The following is a 22,281-nucleotide window of genomic DNA, read 5'->3' on the forward strand; positions in this document are numbered from 1 at the left end:
GCTCTGCCCATCCTGGGCATCGCCATGTTGCGACCAGAGCCACTCTAGCGCCTGAGGCAGAGGCCACAGAGCCATCCCCAGTGCCCGGGCCATCTTTGCTCCAATGGAGCCTTGGCTGCGGGAGGGGAAGAGAGAGACAGAGAGGAAAGTGCAGCGGAGGGGTGGAGAAGCAAATGGGCGCTTCTCCTGTGTGCCCTGGCTGGGAATCGAACCCGGGTCCTCTGCACGCTAGGCCGATGCTCTACCACTGAGCCAACCGGCCAGGGCCATGTTTTCATTTTTAATGCACTTATATCTTAAATTTGAAATATTTTCCTAATTTATGCCTTTTTTGTAGCATCTTTCCAGTGCATATATAAAAAAAATGCATGTGAGCCCAAAATACATCTTTGAGATAGCTAATTTAAAACTAATTTTGCCTATAAAATATTTTGTTCTAGTCAATTTAATCAAGGGGGAAGCTTTGATTGAGTAAAAACATATTTCAGAATTTCTCATTTAGCTACATGTACGGTTAGGGAAACAAAAACCCATAATCTTCTCCCAACACAGAAATCTTCTCCATAAAGATGGTAGAGAAAGAAGATACATTTATTATTGAGTAAGCATTAAACCGGAATGTGGTGCACATCACAGGCAATCTGCTCAGATAGTGCAAAGACAGAAACCTCACAGCCTGCACAGCCAGGCAGATACAACCCGATGCATACACGTTTTCAGAATAAATGATAACTAGGTCTTAAGGACTTGACAGCCCCATTTGTCACACACAGGTCATCCTAACTTTACCTGGTAATTGAGATGACCAACTGTACTAGTGAATTGGCTTTATCAAGAGGAAAGCAAACCTTTATCTTTAGGAAAGAGGTAGTTTTGCTCCTACCCTTTCACAGAAACTGGGAAATAGAGATGCTGTCTTCCTAGATGATTACATTTAAAGGAGATGGCTCCCAGGTCCTTGAGAAAGACATTTATGGCTCATAAAGCTGACAAAATGCTTAGTCTTCTAAAGCATATGTATACATTTCAAAGAGAGGAGAAAGTACTTACTGTTACAAGTTTTCTGAAATAAGTGCTCTGAGAAAAGGAGAAGAAAATCTTTATTTTCAACAGGGAGGACTAAGTCTCTTATTTTTGATACCCTACAGCTGCATTTAACCCAGTTATTCATTAGCTCAATGAATGTTTTCTGTTTCTAGCTACTTTTTCAGGACTCACACATTTAGAAGAGTTAGATTTATCAAACAACAGTCTGCAAAACTTTGACTATGGAGTATTGGAAGACTTGTATTTTTTGAAACTCTTGTGGCTCAGAGATAACCCTTGGAGATGTGACTACAACATCCACTACCTCTACTACTGGTTAAAGCACCACTACAATGTCCATTATAATGGCCTGGAATGCAAAATGCCTGAAGAATACAAAGGGTGGTTTGTGGGAAAATATGTTCGAAGTTACTATGAAGAATGCCCCAAAGACAAATTACCAACATACCCTGAAACATTTGACCAGGATACAGAAGATGACGAGTGGGAAAAAATACATAAGGATCACACAGCAAAGAAGCAAAGTGTAAGAATCACTATCGTGGGATAATTTAGAAATTCTTCTCGTTGCAACCACAGTAGTTGTGTATTTGCTATACTGGTTCAGAAACTGCATGTTTACATTTCCATTAACTGTGTTGCCTATTTATGCAGGGTTATCGAACTAAAGGAAGGTTTCTTTAATTATTTTTATTATTATAGTAATCAAGGGAATATTCTCATCCTGTTTGCCTGCCTATTTGAGCAACAGCCTTTGGGGACAATTCCATGCTAGTAACCTGCAAAAGTCGGGTCCTAATGATGGTATTAGAATTTCGTGATGTGCTGTGTTAATGTTTTTACTGTTCCATGAGAACAATTTTTAAAATATTCATTTTTACATTGATAGCTGCATGGACATATCTAAACATGACCAAAATGCAGATAAAAATGCTTAGTAATAATAAAATGTCATTCTCTTCCCTTGGTCCCCACCCCTACTTTTTCAGTAAATCAGCTTATACTTTGAATAAATTTCTATTTCTGAGTTTTGTGCATTCCATAATGAGGTCCTATTGAACCTAAATTCTCAACTACTTTTCACTGATTCTGGCAAAACTGTCCAGCTAGACCTGAAGGAGAACTGTCATAAGCAGTAAGTGGAGAATCTGGGGATTATATTGGAGGTTGGTTGGAAAACGGGACTCTGGGAAGAAGTTGTTGATGGTGCAAGTCATGAGCCCTGAAAAGGTGTAAACACTAGTGAACATGAAATCAAAACTGCTTTTTCACTGGCTTTTAGACTAAGAAGCCATCTTTTCGGGGGGAGGGCCCAAGCCCTTCCTGCTAAACTACTATTTCAAGGAGCATAAAACAGAGAAAGAAATAAGGATTCAGGGTTGGGATTTGGGGTAAAGCAGAAACAAAAAAGTGGAAGTCACAGCAAAGGAAATGAAGTCAGATCAAAATGTTGGTGCCTAAGAGAAGCCCTACCATTTCGGTTTGCAGGTTAGAATAAGCACACCTAGAGATGCAAATCACCAGAAAAAGAGGAAACACCTGGAAACTGACCCCATTGGTCTGCATTTTAACAGTCAACTGTACTATTAGAAAGAAAAATAAAATGAAAGAAATATGTACACAGCCCTAAAAGTTCAACTTTCCCCTTTTCATAAAGATTTTTTATTCATACAGAATTGAATATATCTTTATTATATCAAAGTATTCTTAAAAAGTTTATCAACGAGTCTTATTTGATATTTGCACAAATTCCCAAAGCACAGAAAATGGTATAGGTCAGGACAAATAGCAATGAGCACTTCTGAAGCACCTACTAGATGACAGACATTGTGTTAAGAGCTTCACATAATCTATTTCTAATTCGTAAAAGATTCCTCTGAGGTAATATCATCTACCTTTTCTAATGAGGAACCCAAGACTTAGAGTTTAGGTAACTTCGACAAGGCAGAGTTCTGACAGGTGGAAGAACTAGGATTCAGGTCCATCTAAGCCCTTTCTGTTGTGCAAGGCTGCAGAACATCTTTTATTTTTTTATTATAGTTTGCATTTATTATTACAATTATTATTATTATTATTATTATTATTATTTAGGTGAGAGAGGGAAGATAGTGAGGCAGACTCCTGCATGTGCCCTACGGGGATTCATCCACCTGTCAACCCCATCAAGGGCCAATGCTCAAGTACTGAGCTATTTTTAATGCCTGAGACTGATGCACTTGGACCAATCGAGTATCCTCAGTGCCTGGGGCCATGCTTGAACCAATCAAGCCACTGGCTATGGGTGGGGAAGAGGGAGAGAAGTGGTGAGGGAGAAGCAGATGGCTGCTTCTCATGTGTGCCCTGACTGGGAATTGAACCCAGGATGTCCATATGCAGGGCCGATGTTCTATCCACTGAGCCACTGGCCAGGGCCCAGTATTATTTTATATTAGTATAGGGTGTATGGTACAGTGGTCAGACAGTCATACACTTCACAAAATGCTTCCCGTGGTATTTGGGGGGGGGTTGTGGTTTTTTTAAGTATTTTCCTGAAGTGAGAAGTGAGGAGGCAGACAGACAGACTCCTGCATGCGCCTGACAGGGATCCACCCAGCATGCCCACCAGGGGGTGATGCTCGACCCATCTGTGGCATTGCTCCGCTATAATAGAAGCCATTCTAGTTCCTGCGGCCAAGGCCATGGGGCCATCCTCAGCACTCGGGCCAACTTTGCTTCAATGTAGCCTTGGCTGCAGGAGGGGAAGAGAAAGAAAGAGAGAAAAAAGAGGGAGAAGGAAGGAGAAGCAGATGATCACTTCTTCTATATGCCCTGACTGGGAATCGAACCCAGGACTTTCACACACCAGGCCAATGCTCTACCTCTGAGCCAACTGGCCAGGGCTTTTTTATTATTATTTATTTATTTTAGTGAGAGGAAAGGAGGCAGAAAGACTCCCGCATGAGTCCAGACCAAGATCCACCCAGCAAGCCCACTAGGGAGAGATGCTCTGCCCATCTGGGCCATTGCTTCATTGTAACCAGAGCCATTTTTTAGTGCCTGAGGTGGAGGCCATGAAGCGTTCTTTAGTGCCTGGGGCCAACTCTCTCTAATTGAGCCATGGCTGCAGGAGGGGAGGAGAAGACAGAGATATAGAAAGAGAAGCGAATGTGGGAGGATTGGAAAAGCAGATGGGTGCTTCTCCTGTGTGCCCTGACCAGGAATTGAACCTGAGACATCCACACGACAGGCCAATGCTCTACCACTGAGCCAACTGGCCAGGCCTTCCCGGTATTTTCAGTGCCCACCTGGCACCATACATAGTTATTACAATATTATTGACTATATTCCCTATACTGTACTTTATATCCCTAACTATTTTGTAACTACCAATTTGTATTTCTTAATCCCTTCTCCTTTTTCACTGGGTCTCTCAACCCTTTCCCCTTCTGGTAATCATCAGTTGATTCTCTGTCTATGAGTCTGTTTCTATTTTGTTTATTCATTTATATTGTTCTTTACATTCCACATACATGTGAAATCTTATATTGTCTTTCTCTGACTAACTTATTTCACTTAGCAAAATACCCTCTAGGTCCACCCAGGCTGTCACAGTGGTAAGCTTTTATTCTTGTTTATGGCTGAGTAATGTCCCACTGTACATATGTACTGCTAGTTTTATTATTCATTCATCTATTTATGAGCACTTGGTTGCTCCCATATCTTGGCTATTGTAAGTAATGCTGCAATGATCACTGGGGTGCAAATATCTTTTTTAATTAGTGTTTATGACTTCTTTGGATATATACCCAGAAGTGGATTTGCTAGGCCATAGCGAAGTTCCATTTTTAATTTTTTGAGGGTTTTCTACATTTCCACCAATAGTACACAGGGTTCTTTTTTCTCCTAATCCTCACCAACATTTGTTATTTGTTGTTGATTTATTGATGCTAGTCATTCTACAGGTATGGGGTGATATCTCATTGTGGTTTTAATTCGCATTTCTCTAATGATTAGTAACAATGATTAGTAACAGAGAGTCTTTACATGTGTCTAGTGGCATCTCTGTGTCCTCTTTGGAGAAGTGTCTATTTAGGTCCTTTGCCCATTTAAAAAATATTTTTATTTTTTTATTTTTATTTTATTTTATTTTATTTTATTTTTGATAGAGAGAGGCAAGGAGAAAGACACAGGAACATGGAGCTAATGCTATATGTGTTCTGACTGGGGAATTGAACCGGCAACTTCCATGATCTGGGATGACTGGAACTATCCTGCCAGGCAGAGGCGGATTTAATGGCAGGTGCACTGGGCACGCACCCTGGGCCCCGACTCCTGAAGGGCCCACAGAATCATCCCAACTTTACACTTTTTTCTAATGGCACTAAGTTTGGTTTCATATGTGCAATTTTAGCATTAATAGTACATAATATGTTTTATTTACTTAAAAATATAGTTAACATGTATTTTTATTTTCCGTCTCTCTCTTTTTTTAAGAGGCCCAATATTTTCTTCTGCGCCCGGGGCCTCAACCGACCATAATCCACCTCTGCTGCCAGGGCTTAATTTTTGTTGCTTTTTAAAGAGACAGAGAGAGGACAAGAGAGAGAGGAGGGGAAGGAAGCGTCCATCTGTTCCATTCAGTCGTACGTTCACTAGTTGCTTCCTGTGTGTGCCCTGACTGGGAACTGAACCCATTGTTGTTTCAGGACGACGCTCTTAACCAACTGTGTTAACCAGCCAGGGCCTTTGCACATTTTTAATTAGGTTATTTATCTTCCTATTGTTGAGCTGCATAAGGTTTTTGTAAATATTGGATAGTAACTACTTATGAGATGTATCACTGGTAAATATCTTCCTCCATTTAGTAGATTGTCTTTTTCATTTTGCTAATGGTTTCTTTTGCTGTGCAAGAACTTTTTAGTTTGATATAGTCCCGTTTGTTTATTTTTCTTTTGTTTCCCTTGCCGGAGGAGGTATGTCAGACAAAATATCGTGCACAGCACTCTGGACCAGGCTGCCTTGCATCAGACTTTTAGAACCAGGTCCTATGGTATCAGGAAGATTAAGCTGTTCTCTCTAGAAACACCCAGAAGGTCACTTAGCAGGAGAGTCTTTAGGCCAAGTCATTTAAATCTGTACTAAGAGGCCTACTTGCTTGTCTCGGAGTATTGGCCTGCGAGGTAGACTTCAGGTTTGGCTCACAAAGCCACCTAGGTGCTCAGGAAATGCAGTCCACCGGATGCCACCTGCACACTGTTCCTCAGCCTTGCTACAGCTCACTGCTGTCTCTCGGGAAAGAGCTTATACACTCGTCTGAGGCCCCTGTTTTTGCAACAGCTGTCCAGTGGACACCTCCATATTTCCTGGCTCTGGTGGGCAGTGGGGTTTACCTTTGTGGTCACACAGGACTGAATATATCTGAATACTTGAAAAGAGGCAATTGCCTGAGGCCTCAACTTCCAGTCATCTTGAATCTAGGTTCTGACTGAGATCCTTCTTTTTAGGATACTGACGAGTCTTTGCACACATTCAACTACTGGGAGTTATTAAAAATATAATAAGCTGCTTGGACAATCACAAAGATTTGAGAGATAAGAGCTAAGGAAGGGTTAAACAACAAGATTCATTTCCTACCTAAAGCCACCCCTTCAAGACTGGGAGAGATGGTTGTTGCATTTAATGCATAGAAACCAACACAGAGTCAAGCAAAATGAAGAAACAAAGCAATATGCTCCAAATGAAAGAACACAACAAAACCTCAGGAAAAACCTTAATGAAATGGAGGTAAGTAATTTACCTGATAAGTTAAGTTCCAACTAACAGTCATGAAGATGCAGACTGAACTCTGGAGAAGAGCGAATGAACACACTGAGAACTTCACTAAAGAAACAGATTATAAGAGGGCACAAATTCAAGAATTACTAAGGAATGACTAAACAGCACACACACGTACACACACACATACAAATATGAGTGAGATCACCTTAAAACAGGAGAAATGGTGACACAGTGTAGGTGTAATCCCACCCCCAGAACACAGACTTACAGTACGGAGGAAGCACTGAAGGTCCCATGCTAATTTGCCCAACCTGGGCCTGGAGAAAAAGCAGCAGTTCAAAGGGCACCTAGATGACACGGGAAGGAAAGCCCTTCACTAACCCAGAGCGACTGTCAGCCGGGAGGGGCACTGCAGGAGCTCTACAGTGTTGCCCTTGGTTATACTCCCCACACATCCTGACCACTCAAGCAGGAGCCATTCCAGGCACTCCAGCCAGGCAGTCAAGGCTGCCCTGGTGCACCCCAAAACCCAGGCCAACACCAGCGCCATGGTTTGTCCCCGGGACTCCCCATCACAGCTCTCACCATCGCCCGCCTTGTCCTCAGGCCTTCCTACATACAGACCGTGCCCCCGTCAGCTATAACTCTGAGCTTTAATGTGGCTTGCCCAGTGGTGGGATTCAAATAATTTAACAATTGGTTCTCTGCCCTAAGGACTGTTTTAAGTATAAAAAAGATATACTGAAAGGTAGTTTATTATTTCACACATTCAGTACTTAAATAAGAACAATAAAAGAGATACACAAAACTAGATTATAAGAAAGAGTTTTCAAATATTAATGAAAAAATATTAAATAATATCTGGCAAAAAACAAAACTGTTAAGATATTTCCATATTGCTTCTTGATTAGAGTCCCCACTTGAAATTTTTTTCACCTATGGACGGAATAAACATTACTACTGGCACTTAGAATACACTGTGGCATAGATGAACATTAAAAAAGAGTAAGGAATGCAAATTTGTGATTTCCACATTGAGCGGCTGCCCGCGACCTTAGAGAGAACCCTGATTACAAGTGCTATTTTAACAACCGGTTCTCCCAACTGAACAGAAACTTAGGTATCGGTTTTGCCAAACCGGTGTGAACTGGCTGAATCCCACCCCTGGCTTGCCCCTGGGACCCCCTGTGGTTCACCCCATTCCAGCTAAAGCTCTGCACGCCAGCCTCCAGGACATCCCACGGCCTAAGTCCGCTCCGACTACAGCACTAGCTGGCCTGCCAAGGCAGCCCCGCGCAACTTGCTCCTAGGATTCGCCATGGCCTGCACACACTCCGACCCTAGCTCCAACTGGACTGCCAAAAGGATCCAATTCAGCTTGCCCTTGGGTCTTCTTGCAGCCCACCCCCTACTCCACCTCCTGCTCCATGTGGCCTGCAAAAGACCCCAGCATATGAAGTGTATGAAAGAGATGTTCCCACACAAGGCAACTCCTTCAAGTCTGAGAAGGGTGGTTGTTCACCAAATTCACAGAAAGAGACAGCCAAAATGAGGAGATAGAGAAATATGTTCCAAATGAAAGAATATGCTCCAAGTTAAAGAATAGGACAGGACCCCAGAAGAAGAACTAAATGAAATGGAGGTAAGTAATTTATCTGACAAAGAGTTCAAACAATGGCCAAATAGATGCTCAATGAATTTGGAAAATAGATGAACTCAGTAAAACTTCAACAGAGAACATATTTTTAAAAATCAGAACTGAAGAATACAATAACTGGAATAAAAAAATACACAAAAGGAAATCAACAGATTAGATGATGCATAATAACAACTCAGTGAGCTGGCACACAAGGTAGTGGAACTAACCCATTCAGAACAGCAAAAAATATATATTTAAAAAAATAAGGATAGATTAAGGGACCTCTGGTACATCAAGCATACTGACATTTACAGAGAAGAGAGAAAGAAAGAGAAAACCTATTTGAAATACTAGAGGCTGAAAATTTCCCCTACCTGGTAAACAAAATAGGTCCAAAAAATACAGAGAGACCCAAACAAGAAAACTCAAGGAGATCCACACCAAGATTGATCATAATTAAAATGCCAAAAGCCTGACCCGTTGGTGGTGCAGTGGATAGAGCATCGACCTGGAACACTGAGGACCCAGGTTCAAAACCCTAAGGTGAGCGGCTTGAGTGCAGGCTCACCAGGTTGAGCATGGGACCACCGGCTTGAATGCAAGGTTGCTTGCTTAAGGTGGGATCATAAACAGGATCCCATGGTCACTGGCTTGAGCCCAAAGGTCGCTGGCTTGAGCAAGGGGTCACTCACTCTGCTGTAGCCCCCCACCCTGGTCAAGGCACACAAGAGAAAGCAATCAATGAACAACTAAGATGCCACAACTATAAGTTGATGCTTCACATCTCTCTCCCTTTCTCTCTGTCCCTGTTTGTCCCTCTCTCACACACGCACAAAAAACAACAAAACTTATACCTGGCCACACATAAAATGTAAAAAAAAATACACACAGCAGGAGAAAAACAGCTACATTGAAGAGATCCTCCATAGGATTATCAGTTGATTTTTCAGAAGAAATGCAGGACAGAAGGGAATGGCATGATATAGTCAAAGTAATGAAAGGGAGAAAACTCACAATCAAGATTACTCTCCAGCAGAGTTACCATTCAGAACTAAAAGAGAGATACAGCATTTCCCCAACAAGCAAAAGTTCAAGCATCAACACTGAATGAGACAATAAAAAATGTTAAAGAAAAATGTAAGCAAAAAAGAAAGGCCAAAACTAAAAATATAGAAAATATAGAGAAAAAAATCCCACTGATAAAGCAAATATTTAGTAAAAATAGTAAATCAACCAATTTATAAAGCTAGTATGAAGGTTAAAACACAAAAGTAGTAAGAGCATGTATAACTACAGTCATAAATTAAGGATTAAGGGGGAAAAAAGATGGCAGCGGAGTAGGCAGATGCACAGGCGCCCAGCTCTCACCACCAAACTGGAATACAAATCAATTTAGGAAAAATCAGCATGAAAAACCAACTCTGAACTGCAAGAACAGCTCTCAAAAACCAAGAGGCAAAGAAGAAACCACAAGAATCCTGGTAAGAAGTGCCTGAACCTCTTCTGCTTACTAGAACGGAGGGGGGGGGGATGAGGCTGAGAGCCCAGAGAGGATCTCAGAGAGAAAAGAGCAGAAACTACTGCTCACAGCCACTTGCCTGGTGACCAGGGAGTGAGGTGCATTGAAAAGACCAGCTTATCTCCCAAGTGGAAAGGACAGGGAGAGGGCCAGACTGTGAGGAGCTAAGGAATGCAGGAAATGAACTAAAAAAGCTGACTCATCCGTGCTGGAGGCGGCCATAGCTGGGGGAGGGACTGAACCTTTCAAAAAACAGAGCTGAAGTGCTTCCGGATCAGAGATCTCCAGACATCTCTCCAGCTCCAATCAGTGCAACAAGACACAGCTGAAAACAAGAAGTGGGGAGGAGGGGCAGTAACTCAGGTCTCCATGGAGATCTGAGATACACCTCCCCCTACTGAAGCTGAGAAAACACCCTGCCCCCAGTGAGATTAGCTGGCTAAAGAGGCCTTCAGAGTCTCAGGTTACACCCATCGCATTCCTGGATACAGTTTCAAGGAAGCCCCCTGCTGAGATCAGTAAACAAGACTATCACCTGTTAAGAAAACAAACAAATCAAGACTTCAAAGCTGCCCAAATCCAAAAGTGGGTTACAGATAACAGCTGATACCAACCCAAGAAGACCTAGAAATAACACAACTGAAAACTGGAGGCAGACAACACCAAGCCTAGACTCAACCAACTCTACAAATAAAACACCATGATGAGAAGACAAAGGAGTGCAATCCAAATGAAACCACAAGAGACACCTTTGAGAGATGAACTGAGTGATATGGAAATAATCAAACTTCCAGATGCGGAGTTCAAAATAATGATTGTAAGGATGCTTAGGGATCTTAGAACAACAATGGATGGTCATTATGAAAACCAAAATAAAGAAATAGCAAGTATAAAAAAGAATCAGTTGGAGATGACAACAAATACAATATCAGAAATAAAGACCACAATGGAAGGAATTAAAAACAGGATAGATAGAGCAGAGGATCAAATCAGCGAGTTAGAGGACAACTGGAATGAAGGCATGAAAGCAGAGAAGAAAAGAGAAAAGAGACTCAAAAAGTCAGAGGAAACTCTTAGAGAGCTCTGTGACAACATGAAGAGAAATAACATCCGCATCATAGGGGTTCCTGAAGAAGAAGAAAAAGAACAAGGGATAGAGACTTTGTTCAATCATATCATAGCTGAAAACTTCCCTAAATTAATGCAAGAGAAACTCTCACAAATCCAAGAAGCACAGAGGACTCCATTAAAGAGAAACTCAAAGAAACCTACACCAAGACACATCATAATTAAAATACCAAAGCTAAGCGATAAAGAGAAAATATTAAAAGCTGCAAGAGAAAAAAAAGTTATCACCTACAAAGGAGACCCCATAAGGATGACATCTGACTTCTCAACAGAAACACTTGAGGCCAGAAGGGAATGGCAAGAAATATTCAAAGTAATGCAGAACAAGAACCTACAACCAAGACTACTTTATCCAGCAAGGCTATCGTTTAAAATAGAAGGAGAAATAAAAAGCTTCCCAGACAAAAAACAACTCAAGGAATTCATTACAACCAAACCAATGCTGCAGGAAATGTTAAGGGGCCTGTTGTAAACAGATCAAAGTGGGAAAAGAATATAGCAAAAAAAGGAATACACCTTTAAAGAAGAAAATGGCAATAAACAACTACATATCAATAATAACCTTAAATGTAAATGGATTAGATGATCCAATCAAAAGACATAGGGTAGCTGCGTGGATAAGAAAACAGGACCCATACATATGTTGTCTACAAGAGACACACCTTAGAACAAAAGACACACATAGATTGCAGGTAAAAGGATGGAAAAAAACGTTTCATGCAAACGGAAATGAAATAAAAGCTGGGGTAGCAATACTTATATCAGTCAAATTGGACTTTATAAAGAATTCATAAATCTCAATACCAGGAAGACAAACAATCCAATCCAAAAATGGGCAAAAGAGATGAATAGACACTTCTCCAAAGAGGACATACAGATGGCCAAGAGGCATATGAAAAAATGCTCAACATCACTAATCATTAGAGAAATGCAAATTAAAACCACAATGAGATACCACCTCACACCAGTCAGAATGGCGCTCATCAACAAAACAACACAGAATAAGTGCTGGCGAGGATGTGGAGAAAGGGGAACCCTCATGCACTGCTGGTGGGAATGCAGACTGGTGCAGCCACTGTGGAAAACAGTATGAAGATTCCTCAAAAAACTGAAAATCGAACTGCCTTTTGACCCAGCTATCCCACTTTTAGGAATATACCCCAAGGACACCATAGAACGGCTCGAAAAGGAGAAATGTACCCCTATGTTTGTGGCAGTATTGTTCACAATAGCGAAGATCTGGAAACAGCCCAAGTGTCCGTCAGAGGACGAGTGGATTAAAAAGCTTTGGTACATATATACTATGGAATACTACTCAGCCATAAGAAATGATGACATCAGATCATTTACAATAACATGGATGGACCTTGATAACATTATACGGAGTGAAATAAGTAAATCAGAAAAAAAACTAAGAATTATATGAATCCATACATAGAAGGGACATAAAAATGAGACTCAGAGACATGAACAAGATTGTGATGGCAACAGGGGTGGGGGGATGGGGTAAAGAAGGAGAGAGGGGTTGGGGGAGGGGAGGGGCACAAAGAAAACCAGATAGAAGGTGACAGAAGACAATTTAACTTTGGGGGAGTGGTATACAGCACAATCAAATGTCAAAATAATCTAGAGATGTTTTCTCTCAACATATGTACCCTGATTTATCAATGTCACTGCATTAAATTTAATTTAAAAATTAATTAATTAATTAATTAATTAAGGATTATACACATGTGGCACAACATATGTAAAAAAGGTCCAGGACCGGATGGCTTCACTAGTGAATGCTAACATTCAAAGTAGATTTAATTCCTATCCTTCTCAAACTGATCCAAAACAAATTGAAGAGGAGGAAAAACTTCCTAACTCATTTTACAAGACCAGAATTACTCTGATACCAACACCAGGATACCACAAGAGAAAAATATTATTGCCCAATATCCCTGATGAACATACATGCGAAAATCCTCAACAAAATAACAGAAAACAGAATTTAACAATACAATAAAAGGATCATACACCATGAGCAAGTGAGATATATCCTAGGATGCAAGGATAATTCAACATCCACAAATTGGTCAATAAGAAACACCACATTATCAAAACAAAAGATAAAAATTATATGATCAAACTCAATAGATGCAGGAAAAGCATCTGACAAAATTCAACATCCAGTTATGATTAAAAACAAAGTGAGTATAGAGAGAATATACCTTCAACATAATAAAGGTCATATATGAGAAACTCACGGTTAACCTCATACACATTGTTGAAAAGCTGAAAGTTTTTCCTCTAAGTTCAAGAACAAGACAAGGATACTCACTTTTGCCCCTTTATTGAACCATAGCATTAAAAGTCCTAGTCAGAGCAATTAGGCAAGTAAAAGAAGTAAAAGGCACCCAAATAGGAAAGGAAGAAGTAAAACTGTTACTATTTGCAGAAGACATGCTATTATATACAAAAGCCCCTAGAGACTCCACAAGAAAACTTTTGGAACTAATGAATACATTCAGTCAAGTTGCAAGATACAAAATCAATATGTAAAAATCTTTGTATTATTATATACACTAATAACAAACTATCAGAGAAATTAAGAAAACACCCCTAATTTACAATTGCATCAAGAAACAAAATATCTAGGAATAAACTTAACCAAGGAGGTGAAAGACCTGTACATAAAAATAAGACCTTGATGAAAGAAATTGAAGACAAAAAAAAAAAAAATGGAAAGATATGCTCATGAATTGTAAGAATTAATATTGTTAAAATTTCCATACTACCCAAAGGAATATACAGATTCTATGCAATCTCTAGTCAAACTCCAATGGTATTTTCACAGAAGTAGAACAAAACAATCCAAAAATTTGTCTAGAACCAGTAAAGACCGAAAGCCAAAGCAATCTTGAGAAAGAACAAAGCTGGAAGTGTCAAGCGTCCTGATTTCAAACTATGTTACAGAGCCACAGTAATTAAAACCATATAGATTAATGAAACAAAATAGAGAGCCTAGAAATAAACCCATGCACGTATGACCAATTAATTTATGACAAAGAAGCCAAGAATATTTAATGGGAAAAGTACAGTTTCTCCAATAAAATGTGTTGGGGAAAATCGACAGCCACATGCAAAAGAATTAAACTAGACCACTGTCTTACACCATACACAACAATTAACTCAAAATGGATTAAAGAGTTCAATGTAAGACCTGAAACCATGAAACTCCTAGAAGAAAACATAGGCGATAAGCTTTTTGACATAGGTCTCGGTAATGATTTTTTAAAACTGACAGAAAAACTAAAAAGAAACAAAAGCAAAAATAAACAAATGGGGCTATATCAAAGTAAAAAGGTCTGCACAGCAATGGAAACCATCAACAAAAGGATAAGGCAATATACTGAATGGGAGAAAATATTTACAAATCATATGTCTAATAAGGGTTTAATATTCAATATATATAAAGAACTCATACAGGCCCTGGCCAGTTGGCTCAGTGGTAGAGCATCAACCAAACATGTGGAAGTCCTGGGTTCGATTTCTGGTCAGTGACCATCTGCTTCTCCACCCCTCCCTTTTCCCCTCTCTCTCTCTTCCCCTCCTTCAGCCATGGCTCAATTGATTTGAGCACATTGACTCCAGGTGCTGAGAATGGCTCATGGAACCTCTACCTCAGGCAATGAAAATAGCTTGGGTATGAGCATTAACACCAGATGGGCAGAGCATCAGCCCCAGACAGGGGACACTGGGTGATTCCCAGTCAGGGTGCATGCAGGAATCTGTCTATCTGCCCTCCTCTCACTTAAATTAAAAAAAAAAAAAAAAAAAAAAAGAACTCATACAACTCAATAGTAAAAAAAATTTACCCCATTGAAAAAGGCGAGGCAGAGACAGAAGATCTGGATATTTTCAAAAGAAGACACACAGATGGCCAATATTATATGAAGAAATGCTCAACATCATTAATCATCAAGGAAATTCAAATAAAAATGAAATATAACCTCACATCTGCTGGAATGGCTATTACTTAAAAAAATAAATAATAGGTGTTAAGCATGTAAAGAAAAGGAAACGTTTGTACAATGTTAGTGGGAATGTAAACTGGTGAAGCCACTATGGAAAATATTTTGGAGATTCCTCAAAAAGTTAAAAATAGAGCTACCATTTGGTCCAGCCATCTATTTCTGGGTATTATATCCAAAGAAACAAAAACAGTAACTCAACAAGATACATGTAACCCCATGTTCATTGCCTCATTATTTTTTTGATTGATTTTAATTTATTGTGTTTACATAGATTCTAGTGTCTCCCTGAATGCATTCTCCGCCCCCCCCCGTATTCCCCTCAATATCTCCCTTGCTCCCCTCTCCATAGTGCCCTCCCCCCTTCCCTTCAGATAGGATGGGATAAAGCCTCATTATTTATAATAGTTAAGTTGTGGAAACAATTTAAGTGTCCATCAATTGATTAACAGGTAAAAAAAACATGTGAGATATATATATTAATGGATAATGGAAGAGTATTCAGCCATAAAAAAGAAGGAAACTTTGGGGGAATGCATTTGGGGCAACACTAGAATCTATGTAAACACAATAAATTAAAATCAATAATAAAAAAAAGAAGGAAACTGCCATTTTCAACAACTAGAATGGATATTGAGGGCATTTTGCTAAGTGAAATAGTCAGACAAAGAAAGACAAATACCATATGATTTCACTTTTATGGAGAATCTTAAAAAAATATTAACTATGAAAACCAAGCTCATACAGAAAACATGTTGGACATGGTCAGAGTTGGTGGATAGGAAAAAATGGGTGAAAGTGAACAAAAGATACAAACTTCCAGTTATAAAATAAATTAAGTCCTGAGGATGTAGTGTACAGGATGGTGACGATAGTTAATAATACTGTATTGCTTATTTAAAAGTTACTCAAACAGTAGATATTAACAGTTAACATCACAAAAGAAAAAAGTTTTGTAATTATGTATAGTGGTGACAGATGTTAACTAGACATATTCTACAGGTAATTAAGTCATGAGGATGGAGTTCTCATGGATAGGATTAGTGCCCTTATATATGAGTTCCCTCAGCCTCTTTCTACCACCTGAAGATATAGTGAGTAGATGGCAGTCTGCAAATGGGAAGAGGGCCTTCACCAGAACCAGGCCATGTGGGCGTCCCAATCTTAAACTTCCAGCCTCCAGAACTGTGAGTAATAAGTTTTTGTCATTCATAAACCACAAAATCTATGAAATTTTATTATAGCAACCTGAACTAAGAAAGTTAAAATCAAATATCATAGAGAAAGTACAAAGTAACTTGGAAAAAATTAAAGATAACTTCAGTGTCCTTCAATGGGAAGAAAGTTAAATTATGAAACATCCATAGTGTGGCAAATAATTTTAAGTATTTAAAGATAATTTAGTAGATCTATAAGTATTGACATGAAAAGATTTCTTAGATATAAAAGAAAATATAAAACGATATGGTCCCTTTTATGTTAAAATTTTTAATTGTGCATTTTTAATCACATATATGTACATATATTTTAGAAAAACAGAAAACATAATACTGAGTACCTTTGAGTAAGTAAATGAGCTTGAAGGAAATTTTTGCTTTTACTATCTATTGTTAGAATTTAAAAAATGAGAATATGCTCTTCTACTGTACTTTTTAGAAGATAAATTAATGATACATAGATAGTCAAATGGTAGACAAAAAAAGTGGTCACTTAGGATGAATAAAGAACCAGCTCCCAGGGTATATAATTCAGTAAGAGCTGAATGTATTATAAGCTTTTTAGGTGCTTATCATTAGCATTCTTATGGCCTAAGACTGTAACTGAAGTTTCCACTTTAATTTTACTCTTCTTTATACTTGTTTGCTTAAAATACAAGAAAACAAAACAGTTGTAATTAAAATACTTACTGACAGATCTCAAAGTTTTCGATCGGAGAAGACAACCATGAAAATTCAAGCGAAGCACATTTAGACGCCACTTTCTCAAAGTAGACACTGTGTAGTTATCTGTGACCACATTTTTCACTGTGGAAAAATCAATCTAAGAAGTATAAACAAGACATTAAGAAATGAAAAGATCTTTTGCATGTAAAATTTTAAAATATTTTTGAAGCATCAAGGGCTAAAATTTCTTTATCACATCACTCATTTGGGGGTTCCGTTGTTTTTCAAGGCTAGTCCCAGCTTTAATTGCAAACAGATTTTTTTATTTTATGGTCATTCCTGGGTTTAATTATAAACAGATTCAAAATGTCCAGTCAAGGTCAACAGCTATGACTGTGGGAGCTCCACCCCTACCTGGGTCAGTTGTCTCGGAGCGGCCTGGATGCCCATCATCCCAGGTGAGCCCCAAGCCGGCCCCCACTTCAAAGTCAAATGCAATCTGAGTTAATGTTTTTGCATCTAGTTTTATGAGCACAGATTATATGTTGAGTCTTTGACTATGGGAAAGACAACTTAGAGTGTGTGGTTTATAATAGACCAATTATAAGTCATAATTTGGAGGTCATTCAAGAGAAAAGGAAAGATGACCTGAGTGACCTGGCTGATTGTATGTAAAACTGAAGTGCCCAGAGGTCTGTGGGAGTTCTGAATGGCACATTTCCTTTCCGTCATTGTTGCACAAGGTAAGAGAACAGGATGGCCAAGCAATGGAATGGTGCTCTGATGGGATATAAAAATGGTGAGACTGCTTATCAAACTGGAGCCTTGGACATCTTGTCAACTTCTTTTCATTTCTTTGTGTAAGTTTTAGAGGTTCTGCAGAATGGCTTTGGCCATCTATTCATCAGTGAGTCTGAGCACATGATATATTAGTCCTCAAATGATTCGCAATTAAAATGCAGTAGTAAAGTCAGCTATTAACTGGACTTTTGGCAACAGAGAAAATGTTGCCATTGCAACATTAGTTGGTGGCATAAATGATCACAGTTGTTGAGGTATCATCCATGGAACAGAGAAGACATCGGGGATCATACATGCTTATTTTTTATTGCTGGCTGAGAACTCTCCCCAATGTCTCTTTGGCAGGAGAAACACAGGCATGTTCTAGGTTATAAGAATAGTACAAAAATAGTATGATGACCAAAACAGTACAGAGATGTCAGCCTAGAAATCCATATCAGAAAATGCCCAAGTGTATGCGTGTCTGTGTGCATGCAAACAAACTAAGAATGTAAAGCTTTGTTTACGTGTTGTGTATTTTAGCCCTACTTCATGCTCAGTTGTTTTTCCTCTACTCCATATTTTGGGCTGCTTTGTTACGTTTTTTGAACAGTGGTACCTAATATTTATTTCATGCTGCTTACATACAGAAAGGAGCTACACTGAGACTTTAGTTGCATTTTCTCAGTTTATCTCTACAGCATGCTAGGTTAGGCATTGTGAGCCTAACAGATACTCTGGAACTCTGTTTCAATCAAAACATAATGTTCAATTTATTTCTACCATTTAAATTAGAAAATACTAATATTGTATCTCTTATAATAACATTACCTTTTGGCTAATCCTTCAGGCTTGTGCCTGTACAAAAGAGAAACAGGTGTTCCTACTCATGGTGGCCACATAGTGGGGACCAGGAAAGAAGGGGGTCACTATTACATTTGGCTTAGATCAGTCTATTCTTCTTTAAGAAATAAAATATAGTCATGTGCTGCATAACAACACTTCAGTCAACAATGGACTGCATATATGGAAGTGATCTCATAAGATTATAACAGAACTGAAAAATTCCTATCGCCTGGTGATGTTGTAGCCATTGTAACATAGTAGCACAATGCCCTAGTCATATATTTGTAGTGATGCTAGTGTAAACAAACCTGCTGTGCCTCCAGTCGTATAAAAGTACAGCACATACAGTTATGTACAGTACATAATACTTGACAATGAATGACTGCATTACTGGTTTAGGTATTTACTGTATTATCTGTCATCATTTTAGAGTGCACTCTTTCTCAGTTTGCTGTAGAACAGTACGCTGTGCTGTGCCAGGAGGCAGCCTCATGCATCTCTCATTTACCACATCTCTTCACTGCATCACTTTCTCTTGTGCTTCATTTAATCTCATGCTCTTTTATATAGTAACATGCTGTATAGGCGTGTGGCCAAAAAACAACAGGCTATACCATACAGCCTGGGTGGGTAGTGGGCTATACCATCTAGGTTTGTGTAAGTTCACTCTATGATGTTCACACAATGACAAAACCACTAAAGACATGTTTCTCAGAACATGTCCCCACCGTTAAGTGGCACAAGACAGTAAAGACACAGCTTCAGGAAGCTACTTACACCATTCCATAACGAGCTGTTTTGTGTCAATGACATCCAGGAGTGACAAACTTGACTACATATTACCACATCTCTTAAATTGAGGTACAAGAAAATCTAAACACAAAGAAAAGAAATATACAATTTTGAAAAATATGAATTTGATATAACTTCCACATACCTAAGATAACTTGCCTTGGGGAATCAAATGAACACAGTAAACTGAGGAATAAAATAGAAACAGAGGCAGAGTCACAGGGAACAGATGGACAGCTATCAAAGGGAAGGCAGAAGAGGGGACTGGATCAAAGAAGGTGAAGGGATTAGCCAAAAACATATATACTGTACATATCACATATATACAGACAAGGTAGCAATAGCCAGAGGGAAGGGTAGAAGTCGGGGGAGAGGGCGAGAGAGGGTAGAAAGAGACTTGCATGAGGTATGGGGTGTGTACAGGGTGTTATATAGAGTAGGACACTTGAAACCATGCCAACACAATAAATTAAATAAATAAATAAATAAATAACTTGCCTTAGATAAAAAAAAATCCCAAAGAATTTGTAAGCAAGCCAACTATCATATGGATTGGTATTTGTATTTTTAATTATTTGTGGATCAATTTGAATTTGTTACCATAATTGGATTTGATACTGATAGGTTTTGCAGGTGGGGGTCATGACCCCTTCCTCCCTTAAGTAGACAAGGGACATTAAAAAACTGGACATTCCAGATCACCTCCCCCCAGGCATCTCGATTGATTCACCCAGGTGTGAAATGTCCCCTAGCTTACTTATGGTTAATCCTCTCCCCCTCAATGACTACTAACCCCCACCCTCAAATCCCATATTTAACCCTACAAGTTTGAGAACCAGCTGCTGATCTCTGCCTTAAGAGTCAGCCCCAGTTGCTGACTTCCGCCTTAGAAGTCAGCCCAGCAGATGACCCCCTAGTAAATTTTTCTTGCCTGAACTAGGGTGTCCTCCTTCAGCCGACCTTACAGATACATTAACAATGCAAGGAGCTTCCAAGTTGGGAGAACTGCGGGACATTTGGCAGAAATAAAAAGCGCTCTCTCTAAAGAGATATCCTCAAACCAGGCCTTATGAAATTTCTATAGATTAAGCCCCAACAAATAAGATCTAAATAAGAATTACAAAACACATGAAAGAAAAAAATCCAACAATATCAACAACAAAAAAACAATAACTTTATTAATAAAATTGACAGATAGTAATTGTAAAAATATTAAGGTGATAGAAACATACAAAAATAAATTATTGAGAAAAGCTGTTGTTGAAAAAGGACTGGTGCCCTGGCCGGTTGGCTCAGCGGTAGAGCGTCGGCCTAGCGTGCGGAGGACCCGGGTTCGATTCCCGGCCAGGGCACACAGGAGAAGCGCCCATTTGCTTCTCCACCCCTCCGCCGCGCTTTCCTCTCTGTCTCTCTCTTCCCCTCCCGCAGCCAAGGCTCCATTGGAGCAGAGATGGCCCGGGCGCTGGGCATGGCTCTGTGGCCTCTGCCTCAGGCGCTAGAGTGGCTCTGGTCGCATTATGGCGACGCCCAGGATGGGCAGAGCATCGCCCCCTGGGGGGCAGAGCACCGCCCCTGGTGGGCGTGCCGGGTGGATCCCGGTCGGGCGCATGCGGGAGTCTGTCTGACTGTCTCTCCCTGTTTCCAGCTTCAGAAAAATTAAAAAAAAAAAAAAAATTAAAAAAATAAAAGAAAAAAAAAAAAAAAAAAAAAAGAAAAAGGACTGGACAGGTTTATAAAGGAACAAAATAAAACCTATAGGAATTAAAAATATAATCATTGAAATTAAAAACTCAATGGTTAAGTTATATAGCAGTTGAAACTTAGCTAATAATTAGCAAACTGAAATACATATTAAAAGAAATTACCGATGATAGGCATAGAGAGAGAAAGAGATAGAATATACAAAGGAAGTAAAAAGACACATTTTTATAATACGAAAAGTTCCAACATTCTATATATCCTTATAGAATTTCCAGAAGTGGAGAACAGAGAGAATGGAATCAAAGCAAAATGAAAAAACATCACAGATAAAAATGTTTTAGAACTCATGAAAAGCAACAATTCTTGGTTTCAAGATACAAAGAATCCCAAACAGGAAAATCAAAAGACACCATGGCATTGTAGTGAAATTGCAAAAGAGCAAAAACAAAGAAAAATCTTAAATACAACCGGAAACAGATAACCCACTAAAGAATGTCACTTAGCACTCACAGAAGACAGAAAGCAGGAAATACTTCTCAATCTCAGATACCATATGCAAGTATATTACAACTCAAAGATGAGCATTAAGTAAAGGCACTTTAAGACAATGTTTGAGAGTTTGCCTCCAAAACACCCATCACAAAAGAACTTCTGAAGACTTTGGCATCAGAAGAGAAGAGTGAAATGGAAACAATAATGGTAGGCAAAGAAACCAAACAAGTACAAGGGTGAAGCTATTAACCATATACAAAAGTATAATAATGATGACTAAGGGAGGGGTACAAAACAAGGAGGAACAAAACACTCGATAACACTAACATTCTGAAACTAGATACAGTAATCTAAATTCTGGTAATTATTCAGAAAGAAATATAGATATTAATTTACTTTAAGATTTATTAAGGTAATGCATATTCTAAAAATATTTAAGAGAAACTACTTAGTAAATAGAAATAGAATAGATATCTTCTAGAACATGAAAATGGGAATGAGGAGGTAGATTTTAAAACTAAATAAAGGCAGAAAAGAAGAAAACAGAAGCATATAAAAAGGAAGATAAATAGTATAAAATGAAATGAGAAGAAGAAGTACAAGTATGTCCAGTAACAATAAATTTAGCAAATTCACTGGTTAGAGGACAAAGATTATCCTAAAGCTAATGCTTTAGCTTTA

General features: G+C 39.1%; 2 protein-coding genes across 2 annotated transcripts in view; one reads left to right on the forward strand and one right to left on the reverse strand.

The window, feature by feature from the left end:
• LRRC17 (leucine rich repeat containing 17) overlaps nucleotides 1-2,040 on the forward strand; it is a 40,548-nt gene extending 38,508 nt beyond the window's left edge. The window contains exon 4 of the mRNA XM_066240039.1: nucleotides 1,200-2,040. Within this exon, the coding sequence (XP_066096136.1) occupies nucleotides 1,200-1,597 (398 nt within the window). The 3' untranslated portion in view covers nucleotides 1,598-2,040. The remainder of the gene's footprint in view (nucleotides 1-1,199) is intronic.
• The window catches only part of FBXL13 (F-box and leucine rich repeat protein 13), a 327,926-nt gene that overhangs the window by 180,144 nt on the left and 125,501 nt on the right, over nucleotides 1-22,281 (reverse strand). The window contains exons 8-9 of the mRNA XM_066240027.1: nucleotides 19,393-19,488; nucleotides 17,014-17,146 (exon numbers count right to left, since the gene is read on the reverse strand). Coding sequence (XP_066096124.1) covers nucleotides 17,014-17,146; nucleotides 19,393-19,488 — 229 coding nt within the window. The remainder of the gene's footprint in view (nucleotides 1-17,013; nucleotides 17,147-19,392; nucleotides 19,489-22,281) is intronic.

Source organism: Saccopteryx bilineata, chromosome 7 (assembly GCF_036850765.1).
Source record: "Saccopteryx bilineata isolate mSacBil1 chromosome 7, mSacBil1_pri_phased_curated, whole genome shotgun sequence".
Taxonomy (NCBI): Eukaryota; Metazoa; Chordata; class Mammalia; order Chiroptera; family Emballonuridae; genus Saccopteryx; species Saccopteryx bilineata.